Source organism: Callospermophilus lateralis, chromosome 4, assembly GCF_048772815.1.
Source record: "Callospermophilus lateralis isolate mCalLat2 chromosome 4, mCalLat2.hap1, whole genome shotgun sequence".
NCBI lineage: Eukaryota > Metazoa > Chordata > Mammalia > Rodentia > Sciuridae > Callospermophilus > Callospermophilus lateralis.
This window is the reverse complement of record NC_135308.1, coordinates 52,545,351-52,561,851: the sequence shown is the minus strand read 5'-3', so window position 1 is coordinate 52,561,851 and position 16,501 is coordinate 52,545,351. Positions and strand designations below refer to the sequence as shown.

The following is a 16,501-nucleotide window of genomic DNA, read 5'->3' as shown; positions in this document are numbered from 1 at the left end:
TTCTCCTTGCAAACAAAGTAAAAAACCAGGTGAATTTCAGGGATGTCCTGGAAAAGGACTGTAATGCTATACCTGTCCACTTTTGGGTTCTGCCTATTGTGCAGAACCATGTGCAAAAGAGGCCTTATTCTTCTCTTCCTGCCTCTGTCAACTCAGTGTAAAGAATTCCCCATGAGGGCGTAGGTTCTGGCTAGGAGAAAGAATGCTGTGTAGCAGGAGTAGGGACTATGGGCATTGGGTCACTTGGGTCACTTCATGAGCCTTTGGTGCCTGCTTGGGTTCAGTCTTATATATACCACTTCCATTTCAGGGTGGAGTGTTGCCCAACTTTATAAGTTGGTTTGTCAGTTCTCACCCACTTCACAGTCACCAAGTTACCATTCAACTCAGTGACTACTTAAGGTTCAGTAATAGAACAAGGACCATTTCTCAAAAGGAGAGTAGTTAACCACAAAGGATAGCCGAATTTCACTCCAAAATCCTAAAGACTTGTGCTGCCATTCTCCTATAGGGAATTGGCAAAAGCTCCAAGTAGCATTTTTATCTGCCACTGAAACTTCAAGCACTGTTTTATATGCCCAGTTGACAGAAAATCTTGCATGGCATCCTGGGCCTGCTGCAGAATATTCTGTTTGTGTCCCCAAGTTAGCAGGTTTTTAGGTCACTGGATAAATGGTGCAGAGTAATATCACCAAATGAGGAATACAGTCGTGTGTCACTTAATGAAAGGGATATATTCTGAGAAATGCATCGTTAGGTGATTTCATCATTGTGTGGATATTATAGAAGTGTATTTATATAACCTAAGATGACTGTGAAATCACTAGGTGATAAATGGGACCATCATTGTATATGTTGTCTGTTGTGGACTGAAGCATCATTATGTGGTGCATGACTGCATATTACCTTCAAATCCTAATGAGGATTGCTAAGTGTTGTGCCCCTCTTTGGGTTATGGGAGTGATAAAAAACAACAACTTCTCTTTTAGAAAGAATATCTATCCCCCCCCCCCTTTTTTTACTGGTGCATTATAATTATATATAATAGTGGGATTTGTTGTTGCATATTTGTACATGAACATGACATAACAATAAAATGTGCTCAATATTGTTCCCCAGTATTTCCTCTTTCTCTACTTTCTTCCTCATGATCCTTTTCCTCTAATATACTGGTCTACCTTCAATTTTCCTGAGATCTCTCTCTTTCCTTTTTCCTCTCTAGCTTTTTACATGAGAGAAAACATAATGATCCTTGACTTTCTGAGTTTGACCTATTTCCCTTAACATAATACTCTCATTATTCCATTCATTTTCCTACAGATGTCATAATTTCAGTGTTCTTTATGGCTGAATAGAACTCTATTATGTGCCACATTTTCTTTATCCTTTCATCCATTGAGGTCACCTAGCCTTGTTCCATAGTTTGTTTTGAATTGTTCTGCTGTAAATATGGGTGTGTGTGTGTTGTTATAGTATGCTGACTTTAATTCTTTGGATAAATACTGAGGAGTGGTGTAATTGGGTCATATGGTGGTTTCATGTCTAATCTTTTGAGGAACCTCGGTACTGATTTCCATCTTTCCAACACTGTAAAAGTGTTCTTTTCCCCCACATCCTCTCTAGCATTTATTATTGTTTGTATTTTCCATGGCTGCCATTTTAACTGGAATGAGATGAAATCTCAGTGTAGTTTTTATTTTCATTTCTCTAATTGCTAAAAATGTTGAACATTTTTGATGTATTTGTTGGCCATTTGTTTTGTATTTCTTCTTTTGAGAAGTATCTGTTTAATTTGTTTTCTAATTTATTAATTAGTTCCTTTTTTGGCAGTAAGTTTTGACTTCTTTATATTTTATCTATATTAATATTTTATATTAATCCTGTCATAAGAGTAGCTAGCAAAAATTTTCTTCCATTCTGTAGGCTCTCTCTTCACATTCTTGTTTCCTTTTCTGCACAGAAGCTTTCTAATTTGATGCTATGCCATTTATTAATCCTTGATATTATTTCCTGAGCTTTAGGAGTCATTGAGGATGTTGTTGCTTAAGCCTGTATGTTGGAATACTGACCCTTGTTTCTTTTTTTTTAAATATTTTTATTAGTTGTTGATGAATTTTTTTTAAACTTATTTATATGTAGTGCTGAGACGCGAACCTAGGGCGTTACACATGCTAGGCAAGCGCTCTACCGCTGAGCCACAACCCCAGCGCCCCCACCCTGTTTCTTTTAGGAGTTGCATAGTCTCTGGTCTAATTCCTAGTTGGTGCATTTTGAGTTGATTTTTGTGCATGTTGAGAAATAGGGATCTACTCTTATTTTAGAAGAGATATTTTAACATTTCTCATACCCTAGTAATGTCATTGAGGTAGAAGATTCCTGGATTTTCATCAGATTTATTTCTTATCCTCCATCATGTAGATCTTACCAATGTCTATAGTGTTTGCTACTTTTTTTCTGACTAGTTTCAGTGAACATAATATTTTCATTGTAATAGAGTGGAGTGATATTATTTTGGAAGGGAAAGGCAATCATGGCCCTCAAAATGACATAGGTCAGGCTGAAGAGTTGATATACTCCTGAAGTAAGATAGTGCAGGTTGTATTTCTGCCTTGACATCTGACAGCATCCTGCTTCTGGTGGGCCATGTAGATGGGCCTGAGAATTAAAGCATTTGTCAGTTCACAGCTGCATGCCAGGTATCAAGGAATGTGTTAATTTGCTCAAACAATGAATAGCTACGTTGGAGTCATCACTGGATTAAGCTTAGGTGGTCTTCTGTCATTGTCCAAGAACTATTTGCCTTTTTTTATAGGCCAAATAGGTGAGTTGAATGTAAGTGTGGTGAGTCAGTACCCCTATCTTTTAGGTTCTTAAGGTGACACTGATCTCCATAATCCCTCCAGGAATGTGGTATAGCTTTTAGTTTACTATTTTCCAAGGTAGAAGTGTTCTAGTAAATTCCACCTGGCCTTTTCCACCATAATAACTGTCAGGAAACCAATATAGGGATTCTGCCATTTGCTGAGTACATGTATTACAATTATGTATTCTGGAACTATAAGAAAAAATGCAAAATGGATTTGGGGACTCACTGACCCTACTATGAGATGGACCTTAGCTAAAATTCCATTTATCACTTGACCTCCACAAGCCCCTACTGTAGTGGACCACAGTGATATTTTGTGTCTGTTAGTGTCACTGTAGATACAGTGGCTATGTTGCCAAGAGTCTGTTTGTTTCCTTTTCCCTAGTGCATCAAATCTTAGTCTGATTGATTTTGTATAAGGGTCAGTCTGTTTTGTGTTTCTGTAATAATATACCACAGTCTTGGAAATTTAAAATGAACACAAATATATTGGTTTATACTTCTGAAGGCTGGACAGTCCAATATCAAGTCACTAGCATCCAGTGAGGGCTGTGTTGCCATTTCACCATATGGTGGAAGGCAGAAGGGCAGGAGACAAAACAGGGACCTAACCCACCCATTTATACTGGCATTCATCCCATCATGTGGACAGAGTCCTCATGGCCTAATCACAAAAGGTACCACCTCTTAATACTGCTGCAGTTATAATTCCATTTCAGTATGCGTTTTGAAGGAGACAAATATTGAAAGTATAACAGACTGCTATAACAGGGTGGCTTAAACAATAGACATTTGTTTTTCACAGTTCTGGAGACTTGGAAGTCTAAGGTACTAGCTGATTTGGCTCCCAGTGAAGGCTTTCTTTCTGGCTTGCAGATGGCCACCTTCATATGGTGGTGGGAAAAAGAGATGTCTCTCCTCCTCCTTATAAGGTCACTGGCACTATAATGAGAGACCCACCCGTGACCTTATCTAACAACGTCTCCTAAAAGACTCATCTCCAAATCTCATTTCACTGGGACTTAAGACTTCAACATATGAAATCTGGAGTACACAGACATTCAGTACATAATACAGTTACTGTGGTGAAAGTCATTCCTTTGGAAATGGCTAAGATAATGATTAATAGTATAAATTTTTGCCTGTGTACTAGAATTCTTCCCAAAGGGACTGGCCTTTTTTTCACTCAGACATTTCTTTTTCTGCATACATGTTTAACTCAGGAAATGGTCCTCTGCTTCTTTGTTCAGTGTTTAACCAACCACCATGTTCAGTGTTTAGCCAACCCACCAGGTAAACTGTTAAGAGCCCTTTCTAACTCGGAGTAGAAACACCAAGTATAGAATCTCTGCTGTATGAGTTCTTGCTAATAAATTCAGCCTAATCCACTTTTATGTTTCTTCCACCATTATCCTATGCCCTTGATATCCCATCCCACACATGCTCTTGGGGTCCATTTGGAGTATTGTGAACCTCCCCATGGGTCATATTTTATAGTTTACCGGTCAGGGTTTGTTTTGATTGGAGTCTAGTTACAGGTCTATAAGCAGAGAGGGAAGTTGGGAATGGGTCCAGAGGAAAGTTGGAATAGCATTGCATGGCAGTTTCTTCCACAGGCAATCAGGGTTAATTCCCATGGTGTGGAGAGGCTGTTTCCACAGAGTATAGTGGCCTCTTCCACTGGGGGTGAAGAGCTTGCTTCCACTAGCAAAGAGTCATGAGGTTCATACTGAGGTTATTATGCCCCAGATGATGGGAGAATAATGAAAATTTAAGTGAGGAAATGCCATGATATGATTTGCTTTTGAGATTTCTGTAGCAACACTATGGAAAATCATTTAGAGGAGCAGAGAAAGGATATTGGGTAGCTGCTATATAGTAGTTCAGGTGAGAAACCATGGAGACTTTACATTGAGACATTCAGCACATTTAGTGAGCTTTATTTTTATTCCACATTAATGTTATCAGTGTTCTCAGAGCGATGATCTGCATTGTGCAGAATCCTTGTTTCCTGTATTGGCTTCACATGGTTGAGGCTGCTCAGGGAGAAGTTGCTTTTCAGCAGATATCTGTGGTTTATAAATTGGCAGTGATGATTGATACCGAAACTATTCTAGAATTCTGTTTTCTCATCTTCTTCCTTTTTTTGTTTTGAGTCAATAAGAACAGCAACCATAAAGGGAATATGATATTCGTCATATATTTGGAGAGGCTTCCCTTTAATTAAGAAAGAGAACAGACAACTACTAACAGAGGGATTTTTCTGTTTTCTTCCTGGTAAACTATACTCTATCCATCAAGGTGTGAGATACTTAATAGGTGCTTAATATATATTTAATGTATGAAGGAAGAGGGGAAAGAATGGATGGAGGAAGAAAGGAAGGAAAGCAAACAGGCAGGGAGGGGAAAAGGTAGAGAGAAGGGAAGACAGAGGAAGTAAAGAAAGAAAGAAGAAAGGAAGGGAGGCAGGAAACAAGGAGGGGAAGAGGAAAGGAGGAAGAAAGGAGGGACCAGTCTTTACTTTGATATTTCTGTATCTGGGTTTGTTTGTTTGTTTGTTTGTTTTGTTTTGTTTTGGGTATGGTGGATTGAACCCAGGGGCACTTAACCACTGAACCACTCCCCCAGTCCTTTTTTGTATTTTATTTAGAGACAGGGTCTCCCTGAGTTGCTTAGGGCCTCACTAAATTGCTGAGGCTAGCTTTGAACTAGTGATCCTCCTGCCTCAGTCTCCTGAATGCTGGGATTCAGGTGTGTGCCACTGTGCCTGGATGTATTTCTATTTTTATTTCAGTTTTTGTTTCTGTTATTAAGATTTCTCTGAATTTAGAGTTGTTGATTTTGTCTAGATTTTGATACCGGTCTTGGAGATCAGGAACAGGTCCTTGTTCTCCCAGTGTTGAAGATTAAAAGATTAAGAAAAGAGATAATAACAGTCTTCTCTGAAGAGAAGGGGGCCCAGAGCTGGGTATCGTGGAGGGGGTGTGTCTTGCACTTTTGTAGACTTCAGAATCCCCCTTTTAATCCTTGCCTTCTCTTTCTTCTCCATGTACAAGCCTAAGGGCAGGAGGGAGCAGGTGCACAGGGGTTAATCCTTAGCAACCCACTGTGCTGGGCAGTGTGACCCCTGAGGTTAACTTTTAGCAACCCATTGTCTTTTCTTTGATAACCAGTCCTCATCATCTCAAACCCTATCATTCATTACCTACACTGACTGCCAGGATCCCACCCCCATTTTTGGGAGGAATGTGACATATCCTGTCTGCTCAGGCCAGGCAGGACTGCAGGAAGATCGGCACAGTGAGCTCATTTTATAGACATATTCTCTTATCCTCGTGTTCCCCATTCTCATCTATCTGTTCCCTTGCAATTCCTGCTCTCTCTGGTTTCTCCTACATCCCTTGTCTTACAGTGGGTCAGATAGAGACTGAGGAAGACTAATAAATAAATGGGACTTATCTATGCCAGGTCATGGTATAGGGTGAAGAAATCTGTCAGCTTCTGATGTATTTTGTAGGAATGGGCAGGTTATTACAAAAGTAATTACAGATAGTCATTTTGATGAGGTAAGTACTATTATTTAGCAAATATATTGCTTTCATAGAGGTTTGCAAAAAATGTCTAGGGCTTAGGGAACTATAGTTATTTTTTTCCTTTACATATCATCTGGAATTTTTATAGTTATTTCTGTTTTTATAAGAGCTTGATTGGGGATGTTAACATGTTTCATCTCATTTTTCCAGTAAAGGTTTCTGTATTTGTTTTTCATTTTATTTGATCCCCTGCTTCTTTTTTGCTTTATCTCTTTCTTCTCCATATTCATTTTCTTTAAAACCAAGTGGCCTAGTATCAGATGTGTATGATAAGCAAGTGAACTTCCTTTAATTAAGGAGGAAGTACTGGCATTTTGGCTTGAAAATACTTCTAAAGAAAATAAATACTTCCAAAGAACTTATTTTTTAGGCATATATAATTAGGTAGAAAAGTTGAATATTAAGTGATATGTTAATTTAAGAAAATAAGAATGGATTGATACTTTGTCATCTATTATAGGTGTTTGTTAATTCATCCATTTAACAGAAATATCTAAACTCAATATCCATAAAGTGGTAACGGAAAAATGATTGGCAGTATTTTCACCAGGTCCCCCTAGTTGATCTAATCAGGGGTACGAAATGTGTACATGAGAGCAGTGAGAAGGAATATGCTGAGATGGCACCATACTGTGCATTGACTTTAAATGATAATTTCTTGTTTAATGGTATTTTCTTTTTCTTTTTTTCTTTTTTTTTCTTTTTAGAGAGAGAGAGAGAGAATCTTTTAATATTTATTTTTTAGTTCTCGTTGGACACAACATCTTTGTTTGTATGTGGTGCTGAGGATCGAACCCGGGCCGCACGCATGCCATGCCAGGCGAGCGCGCTACCGCTTGAGCCACATCCCCAGCCCTTGTTTAATGGTATTTTCTTATAGGACTTGAGTGCTTGAGACTGGCTTTAAGGGCAATCTAAATGTTATTTTTACATTTGTTGTTATATATGAAATATGGAACAAAAATTTTTTATCTGTAAGGTTAAATCTTGTTTTCAGAGGTGTGGAGGCAGTTCATCCAGTGTATGGACTGTCAAAGGGAATAGTTTTATTTTTGAGTTAAATTACTATAACTTTTTTTTTCTCTTTTAAATGTTCAATGTTACAGAAGCCAAGGCTGCCCCAAGAGATTGTTTCATTGAAGTGAATTCTAAAGGTGACAGATTTGGCAATTGTGGTTTCTCTGGCAATGAATACAAGAAGTGTGCCACTGGGTAAGTGGAGGTGAGGTCCTAGAGCATTGTGAAGATGATAAGACCAGTCTTCTCTAGTGTCCTCTGTGACAAGTTCTTGCCACAGCTCCTAGCAACTGCTGACTTTCTCACTTTCTATGTATTTTTAAAATTTTATACATTTTCTTTTCTTTTTTGTGATGGGTTTTCACTGTATTGCCCAGGTGGTCTTGAAAAGTGAATCTCCTGCCTCTGCCTCCCCTCCCAGATGCTGGGGTGGCAGGCTTATGCTATCATGCCAGCCTTCTCCTCCTTTACCTAACCTTCGAAATTAATGTTTTACAATACAAGACTTCAGACAGTCTCTGGTGTTGGGGACAAAACTGGTAAAATAATTCATTTCTTTCAACATTAACTGTCTCAAACCTAATAAGTTTTAGATTCTTACTTTGTTTATCCTAGATCAACAATAAGAATCCCAACTAAACACCCTTTTCTTTTTCCTTTCAATATTAGATTATATTTCCAAATCCCAAGGTAAAGGGTATTTGCAGAATTAATTCTGGAGTTCATTATTTTATTCTAGCTCTACATAATTTTAAAATTGTGGATTAAAACTTTTTATTTTTATAATTAACATTTACTTATTGTAAAAATATTAATAACATTAAAAACTTACAAATGAGAACAAAGTCATCCATCTCAACCCATATATGTTCACTAATTTCAATGTCTTTCCTCTGTTTTAATTTCTGTACACTGTCTCTACTCACACTGACATTTTATTTAATGGGAATTAATTTGTAATATCATGCTCTCTTCTACCCACTCCACCTCCTAAATCCCCCAGTTAGATTAAGAAACTTGTAGTGAGACAGTGTTTCCTAGGAAGAAATAGCACTGACTTCCACATGGCAAATCCAACAGATACTTTTAGGTCTTCATGGTACTTGACCTTTCAGTAGCATTCATTTCTCATTCTTGAAAAAACCTCTTTCCTTACCATAAGGTATGTCCTTCATCTGCTATGTATGTATGTATGTATGTACGTACGTATGAATGTATGTATGTATGTATTTTCTGTGGCTTCATTTGCCACATCTGTGAAATGCTTCAGCCATACTGTCCTATAAGTGCCTTTTGCCACAGGACCTCTTGCATATACCATTTCTTAGCTTGGTTAATTCTGTTTATCTTCCCAATCTCAGTTTAAGTATAGTTTCTTTAAGGAAGACTTCCTCCAGTTTCTTAACAGGGTCAAATATCATACTTACACATATTCTTAATGCTATATATCTTTTTTTCATAGAATTTGATATGTTGTATTTTCATTACTGTTCAAAATATTTTCTAATTTGCATTGTGATTTTTCCTTTGACTTGTGGGTTGAAATGTGTTACTTAATTTCTAAAAAATTGGTAATATTCTGATTATCTTCTTGATTTTGATTTCTAATTTAATCCCATTCAGAACATACCGTATATGATTTCAACTCTTTGGAATTTATTGAGATATGCATTGTTGCCCTGTATATGTGGTTTATTTGGGTGAATGTGCCATGTGCAATTAAAAACCAGAGTATTGTGCAGGGTTTCCAGATTCGTTATTCTGTTAATATCAAATTAATCAATAGTTGATATTTCCATGTCTTTTGGGAGGTTTGTTTTTTTATCTGTTTGCTCCTTCAGTTTCTGAGAGAGGCATGCTAGACTCATGTTATGATTATGAATTTGTCTGTTTTTTTTTTAGTTTTTAAATTTTTATTGTGTATGGTTTGAATTTGTTATTGAGTGCATGCACATTGAGGATTATGTCTTCTTGATGAATTAATCCTTTTAGTATTACCAAACTTACATCATGATCTCTGGAATATTCTTTTGTAATATTTGCCACCATTTTAGTTCTGTATGTGACTACTTGCTTATCATTCATCCTCACTAAATTGTAAGGTCAGATGACACATTTTATCATTAGTGTTTAACATAATGCCTGGAACACAATGCCTAATAAGGTTTGTTGAATTAACTAATGAATGAAGGTACGGATTAGTGTGGGTGAAGAATTAGTATAAAGGGATAAAGATTAGTGTTTAGGGCTGGGGATGTGGCTCAAGCGGTAACGTGCTTGCCTGGCATGACCGGTGCTGGGTTCGATCCTCAGCACCACATAAAAGTAAAATAAAGATGTTGTGTCCACCAAAAACTGAAAAATAAATATTAAAAAATTCTTCTCTCTCTCTCTCTCTCTCTATCTTAAAAAAAAAAAAGATTAGTGTTTAGGGATAAGTGGATTCATGCAAACTTGGAGAGAACTTGGTAGACATATCATATCCTTATTTATAGCCTAGTTTGGTTTCTTATTTTTATAACTCTCATTGAAAATATGGAAGCTATACTTGTCAAACTTATAAATTACTGAGTAGCTAATTTGAGAAAAATTTTATAATAGTAATATAATGGTACTATAGTTATTCTGAATACACATTTGAAGTCAGACCCTTTGAGTTTGAATCCTGGTTCAACTTCTTAACATCTCAGAGACTTTAAACAATTCACTTCCCTTTCATCCTTCATTTTTTTCTCCTATAAAATGGGGATAATGTTGGTATTTATTTCTAAGTGTTTTTTTAAAAAATATTTATTTAGTTGTAGTTGGACACAATACCTTTATTTTACTTAATTTTTTGGGGGGGTGCTGAGGATTAAACCCAGGGCCTCACATGTGCTAGGCAAGTGCTCTACCACTGAGCCACAACCCCAGCCCTCTAAGTGTTGTTTTGAAGACTAAATGAGTGTTGAATATTAGTACTAAGGGCAGTATGTGGTCATTGTAGTGCTCCTCCTCCTCCTCTTCCTCCTCCTCCTCATGATCTTTATTATAATCTCATCATAGAAAATATATAAAATCTAAAGAATAATCACATATGGTTCTATCATCCAGATATTTCCTTGAAGTATTTTTTTCCTTTTCATGTGTTCATATATTTCTAAACACGAACCACATGTTTCATGTTGAACATAAACATTGCTATTCTAAACATGTGGTTTATATTTAGAAATATATAAACCATGTGCAACACCTTGACTGAAAGGGCTATTTTTCTCTTTTTTTTCCAGTATATAGATAATATCATCCTTTTGAACTTTTTGTTATTTTGTTTATTTTAAATTACTATAGTTTTGGTGCTGAAGGTTGAACCCAGGGCCTTATGCATGCTAAGCATATTCTGTACCACTGAACTACACCAACTGCTGTTCTAAAATGATCAGCTTTAAATATCTTATATCTAGTTGATGTTCATATTTTCCTAGTCTTCCTCAAATTGTGTTTCACACTGACAATTTTTCCATATCAGGACTCAAATCAAGGATCATCTGTTGCATTTAGTTGTCATGTCATTTAAGTCACTTTCAATCTAAAATATTCCCCTTTGTTGTAATTTTTTTCTTTCCAACGGCATTGACCTGTGGAAATGGCTGGGCCGATAAGCCCATGTTTTGGATTTGTTTGATAATTTTCTTTCAGTGTTGCTTGACTTTTATCTGTTCACTGAATTTTCTTTAAATGAGAATTGAAATCTAAAATCTTAGATTTGGGTTAAATACATCTGTTAAAAATACTTCATAAGTGATCATTATGTTAAGAAGGCACATAATATGGGCTGTCTTATGATTGGTGATACTAAGTAACAGTGACCAGATCTTGCTATCATAAAGTTAGGATTTTCCATTGCAGCCATCATGTAATATGTGGAGTGATGCTTTTGTGCAATATGAATATCCACTGCCTCACCACCGTTTCACCCTATGGATGATCCTTAACTGAAGCAATTATTTTATTGAGGTTGTGATATTATAGTTAATAAAACAACATCTTTTTTTTGGATGTTTGTGTTTTTATTTTGTGGACTGCCTGTATCTTTATGAAGTTTTTTTCTGTTCAAATGATTTTATAAATGATGTGTAACAGTTTTTTAAGAGTATTTTCCTTTTATACTTTAATATGTCACCAAGATTGCATATGAAATAATGAATGTGTCTCAGCAATGTGAATTTTGCCAGGCTCTGAAAGATGTTAACTGAGATCCACTTTATGCTGTGTATCATTTTAGAGGTTTCATACCTAATCTCCCCACTATGTAATATAGGCATTATTATTTATTTCCTTATTTTAGATGAAGAAACTGAGGACAGAGTTTAAGCACTTTTACTCTGGTAATCTAGCAAATGAATGGCAACATAGAATAAATGTAAAGTTGGGACAAAATCATTAATTCTTATTGCAGAACAGAGGGAACATAGGGAATAGCAGCATATGATAAAAATTAAATAGGAGTCTTTTTGATAAAAGGGAAAAAAATTCAAGGGAATTAATAATGGAATAAAAATTCTGGAAAAGCTGCTATAATCTTAGGCTTAATGGAAATGTAGTATCTGGAATAAAATGAAAGAGCGCTCCATTTTCTTTGCTTGTCAAGCTAAAAGTGAAGTTCCATTCTTTCAAGAGGCAGTAAGACAGGCGGGTACTATAGTGCACCCTAGAATCCCAGCAGCTGGAGAGGCTGAGGTAGGAGGATTGGAGGTTCAGAGCAAGCCTCAGAAACTTAGTGAGACCCTAATCAACTTAGTGAGACCTATCTCAAAAAAAAAAAAAAAAAAAAAAAAAGGCAGTGAGGCAAACTGAAACATATTAGAAGGGAACTTCCTTGTTCCTTGTTACATGAAAAGTAATAGTAGGATATTTCCCTTGTGCAGTAAGCATTTAGGAGCTATTGTCCACAATTAGCTACCTCCTGAAAGAAGAAGATATTTGTGTGGTCTCCTATGAAAGATCTGGAATCAATGGAGAAGGGATAGTAGGAGAAAGATTTTTCACTCAGTGAGTAAGAATGTGCATAATAGCTAAAATGAGGGAAGTTACAGAAGGTTGTGAGTTAGAAATATTGGGAAAAATGTCCTATGATGACTTGGCAATAATATCATGGAAAAGATTCAAGAATAGGATAGGTGCTTAGGTCAAATGACAGTTAAAATAGGAATTTTCAATGCTGGGTCATAAAAGTTGATATTAGAAATATGCAAGATATAATGTATATAGGAAGGACATTTATCTTATACAACCTTTAAATGTGAATGGTAGCCAGGGAAAACTTCATAGATTTTGAATATCAAGTCAATAAATTAATAAGTTAGTAAATTAAGGATTGAATCTTTAAGAAGCTAGGAGTCAGGGCTGGGGATGTGGCTCAAGTGGTAGTGTGCTTGCCTAGCATGCGTGAGGCACTGGGTTTGATTCTCAGCACCACATAAAAAATAAAATTAAGTTATTGTGTCCACCTAAAACTAAAAAAATAAATATTTTTTAAAAAAGAAGTTAGGAGTCAGCCAGGCAAAGAGGGGTGGAGTCCTTTTTTAGAATTTCCTCCCTCACTGTGTCACATTTTGTAAACATCCTTACTAGTTAGACTCTTTTGAACACTAGATAGACAATGAAGAGGGATTAGGAGTGGGAAAAGGAGTGTTAGCACCATTTGTTACCCTAATAATTTGCATCTTAGCTTCCATTTATCTTTTCTCTTCCTTTTTAAAAGATAGTTGCTTTTCATTTCTTGCTCTTATATGCTTCCTCTGTTGAGATTTCCTTCAGCCAAATAGCAAATTCTGGCTTCATACAAATATGTAATTATCTTTTGTTTGTACAGTGGATGCATTTTAAGTTTCCTTTTTTTTTTTTTTCTTACTTTGTAGAAATGCTTTGTGTGGAAAGCTTCAGTGTGAGAATGTACAAGAGATGCCTGTATTTGGAATCGTGCCTGCCATTATTCAAACACCTAGTCGAGGCACCAAATGTTGGGGCGTGGATTTCCAGTTAGGATCAGATGTTCCAGATCCAGGGATGGTGAATGAAGGCACAAAATGTGATACTGGAAAGGTAATCAAAATATTTTCTGTTTATAAAATAAAATATTTTTAAAAAACTATTATACAAAGTAAAAACTATTATACAAAGTGCCTGCTCTTTTATGATTATAAAAGAAATCTATATTTATTGTAGAAATGTTACAAAATCCAAAGCCACCAAGAAGAAAATTGAGAACATCTATAATTTTACTATCCATATTTCTTCACTGGGGTCTTATAACTAATATTTTTAACTTGGCAATATACTGTACATATTTCCCCTCTCTATTGATATGCTATTATTTATTAGCCATTTTTTCTATTATTGGGACACTTAGGTGATTTCCAGAATGTGAGTGTATGTATGTGTGAGTGGCATGTGCCTCCGTACCAGAAATGTCATAGTGCTTGCCCTGCTCATGTTCCTTGTTATGCTGACTCTACTGTTTGGGTTTTATGAGCCCAGTTATCCAGCTCATGACTTAGTGCATCTATATGAGAAAATGACCTGTGCCAAATTCCTTTAAAAAATGTTATTAAGAAAGTTAAGGGTAGGGCAGACGCTGGAAGAAGTTTTTGAGAGATGTCATGAAGTAGGACTTGGGCTAGAAGGGCTGTGGCAAGCTTCAGCCATAATAATAGAGAGGAGGGAGTAGGAATGTTAAATGAGATGAAGAAACCAACTCACATGGAGGAGTGTAGCTGGAGGGGAAAGGTGAGGTGGAGGGAGTGTGATTGAGAGAACATAGCTATCTAATTATGTAGCCTGTTATAAAGACAGATGGGTGGACCCTCTGATTACCTCAGTTTCTACTGTTTCTATTTCCAATTCTGTTTTTCACTTCTTAGAAAAAGACTCACATGATTTTGTACCTACTCTTGCTATAAACTTGCCTGCTGTAGCTATTATAAATAATGCTACAGCTTTAGAAATAAAAACTTCAAAACATTCTTGATTGTTTTCTAAGTTAAACTGCTATAATGGTGTGCACACTTTTAAGGTTTTAGATATGGTTTTGCCACATTTCTATTTGGAAAAGTTTTTATTATCTTCCATTCAATTATGTTATAAGCATTTTAAATTTTCCATCCCTTAGTCAAGGTTAGCAGTTATTATTTTAAAGCTTTCAGTGATGATTTTCTTTTCTTTTACTCTTTCTTCTTATTGGTGATGCTGAATTTTTTCATTTGTATAAATGTATTTATACTTTTGTGATTTGCCTGCTGATATTCTTCAACTACTTAAAAATTGGCTTCTTAATAATTTTGAAGAAATTTAACTATGTAAAATGTAATGATATATTCATATACCCCTCCAGTTTACTGCTGGCTTCTATTTATTTTAGAACTTTTTGCCATGTTTAAATTTTTATTTACTCAAATCTACTATTCCTTTCTTTTATGGTTTCCAACTTTATTTACCTATTTTAATATTTTGATAGACTTTTCTCAGTATATTGTAAGGTTGTTATTCTCTTGTATTTTCTCAACTGTTTTGTTATTTTAATACTTGTCTTTTTCATTTTTGTTTGAGGTTGACATGCATTCTTTTTCATTTATTTATAGAGAAATTAATGCTATTCCAAGTATTTTTTTCCCCAGAATGGTTTATCATTTACCTTAACAACCTTGATTCTAATCTCTTTTTAAATTTGAAATGCTGTTTGAATTACTTATTACATTTTTAGTTCATTTGGGTTCAGTTTCTGTTTTTTACATCATGTTCTTTGGTTTGTCTGACTACTCATGTGTGTTGGCTGCCTTGTTTTACTTTGAGTAGTTTTATAAGAATTTTTAATATGCAAAATAGTACAGTTGCTCCTCATTCTTTTTTCATAGTTTCTTGGCTATTTTCATTTATTTATCATTTCAGATGAACTTGAGATCATTTTATCAAGGTGCAAAAAATAAAAAAGGTGCTTTGGAATTTTGGTTGGGATGACATTAAATTTATGCATTTGTTATGGGGAAAAGTGACATCTTACATAATTGAGTCTCCCATAGAAGAATATGGTATGTCTCTCCATTTTGGGGGGTCTTCTTTTAAAGATTTAGTCATAAAGTCCATTCATTTTTTTCATTGGGTTTTATTCCTACATATTTGATGTTTTCATTTCCATTTTAGGACTAGGCTCCCTTCCTCCCATTGGTTTTCTGATTTATTCATTTTCTAATCAGTTTTCACTTTTAAGAAAAGTTATTTTGTTTAATATTTTTGACTTGTTGTTATTGCTATTCTAAGAAACATTCATTTGTATATGTTTATTTTGTTAGCAGCCATGTACTTAGTGTCAGGTATTTTTGTTGTTGATTACATTAACGTTTCTAGGTTAAACAGTAATCATCTGTAAATGAAAAAAAAAAAAGCTCTTTCCTTTCAGATATTTACAGTTTCAATTATTTTTTCTCATTGAACTGCAATGATAGAATTTTTAGATAATTTTAAATAATTATGATGATGGTGTCCCTGACTTAACTGAAAATGCACTTAAGCTTCCAAGATTATATGTGACTTTGGTGCCTTAAGGCAGAAAGTATTTATTATTTAAATGGAATATCTTTTTCATCCTAATTAGTAAGAATGAAAAAATAAAAGAATAGATTTAAAATTTTATAAGAATTTTTTTGATAGCTAGTGAAATAATCAGGATTTTCCTCTGATCTATTGATGTATGCTGGATTATATCAATGAATTTCCTAACATTACTTTTACATTCTATAAGACATATATATCTAAAATTTGTTTGACTTATATAGTTTTAATTTTTAAATTATAATCTTATATTCCTGGAGTGGACACTGTTTGGTAATAGATATATTCCTATATTCTATTTCCTAGTGAATATATTTTTGTACTTCTGAAGGAAGATTAGATGATTTTTTTGAATACATAAAATTTTACTCTGTGGTCATAGATAGTACCCTTAAATCTCACAAAAACGCAGCTAAGACTAGATTAAAGCATAAAAGGA

The 16,501-nt window shown here is 35.2% G+C and overlaps 1 protein-coding gene across 1 annotated transcript in view; it reads left to right on the top strand.

Annotated features, from left to right (window-relative positions):
• Adam9 (ADAM metallopeptidase domain 9) overlaps positions 1 to 16,501 on the top strand; it is a 90,811-nt gene that overhangs the window by 53,167 nt on the left and 21,143 nt on the right. Inside the window, exons 15-16 of the mRNA XM_076853825.1 lie at positions 7,566 to 7,671; positions 13,377 to 13,560. Of these exons, the coding sequence (XP_076709940.1) occupies positions 7,566 to 7,671; positions 13,377 to 13,560 (290 nt within the window). The remainder of the gene's footprint in view (positions 1 to 7,565; positions 7,672 to 13,376; positions 13,561 to 16,501) is intronic.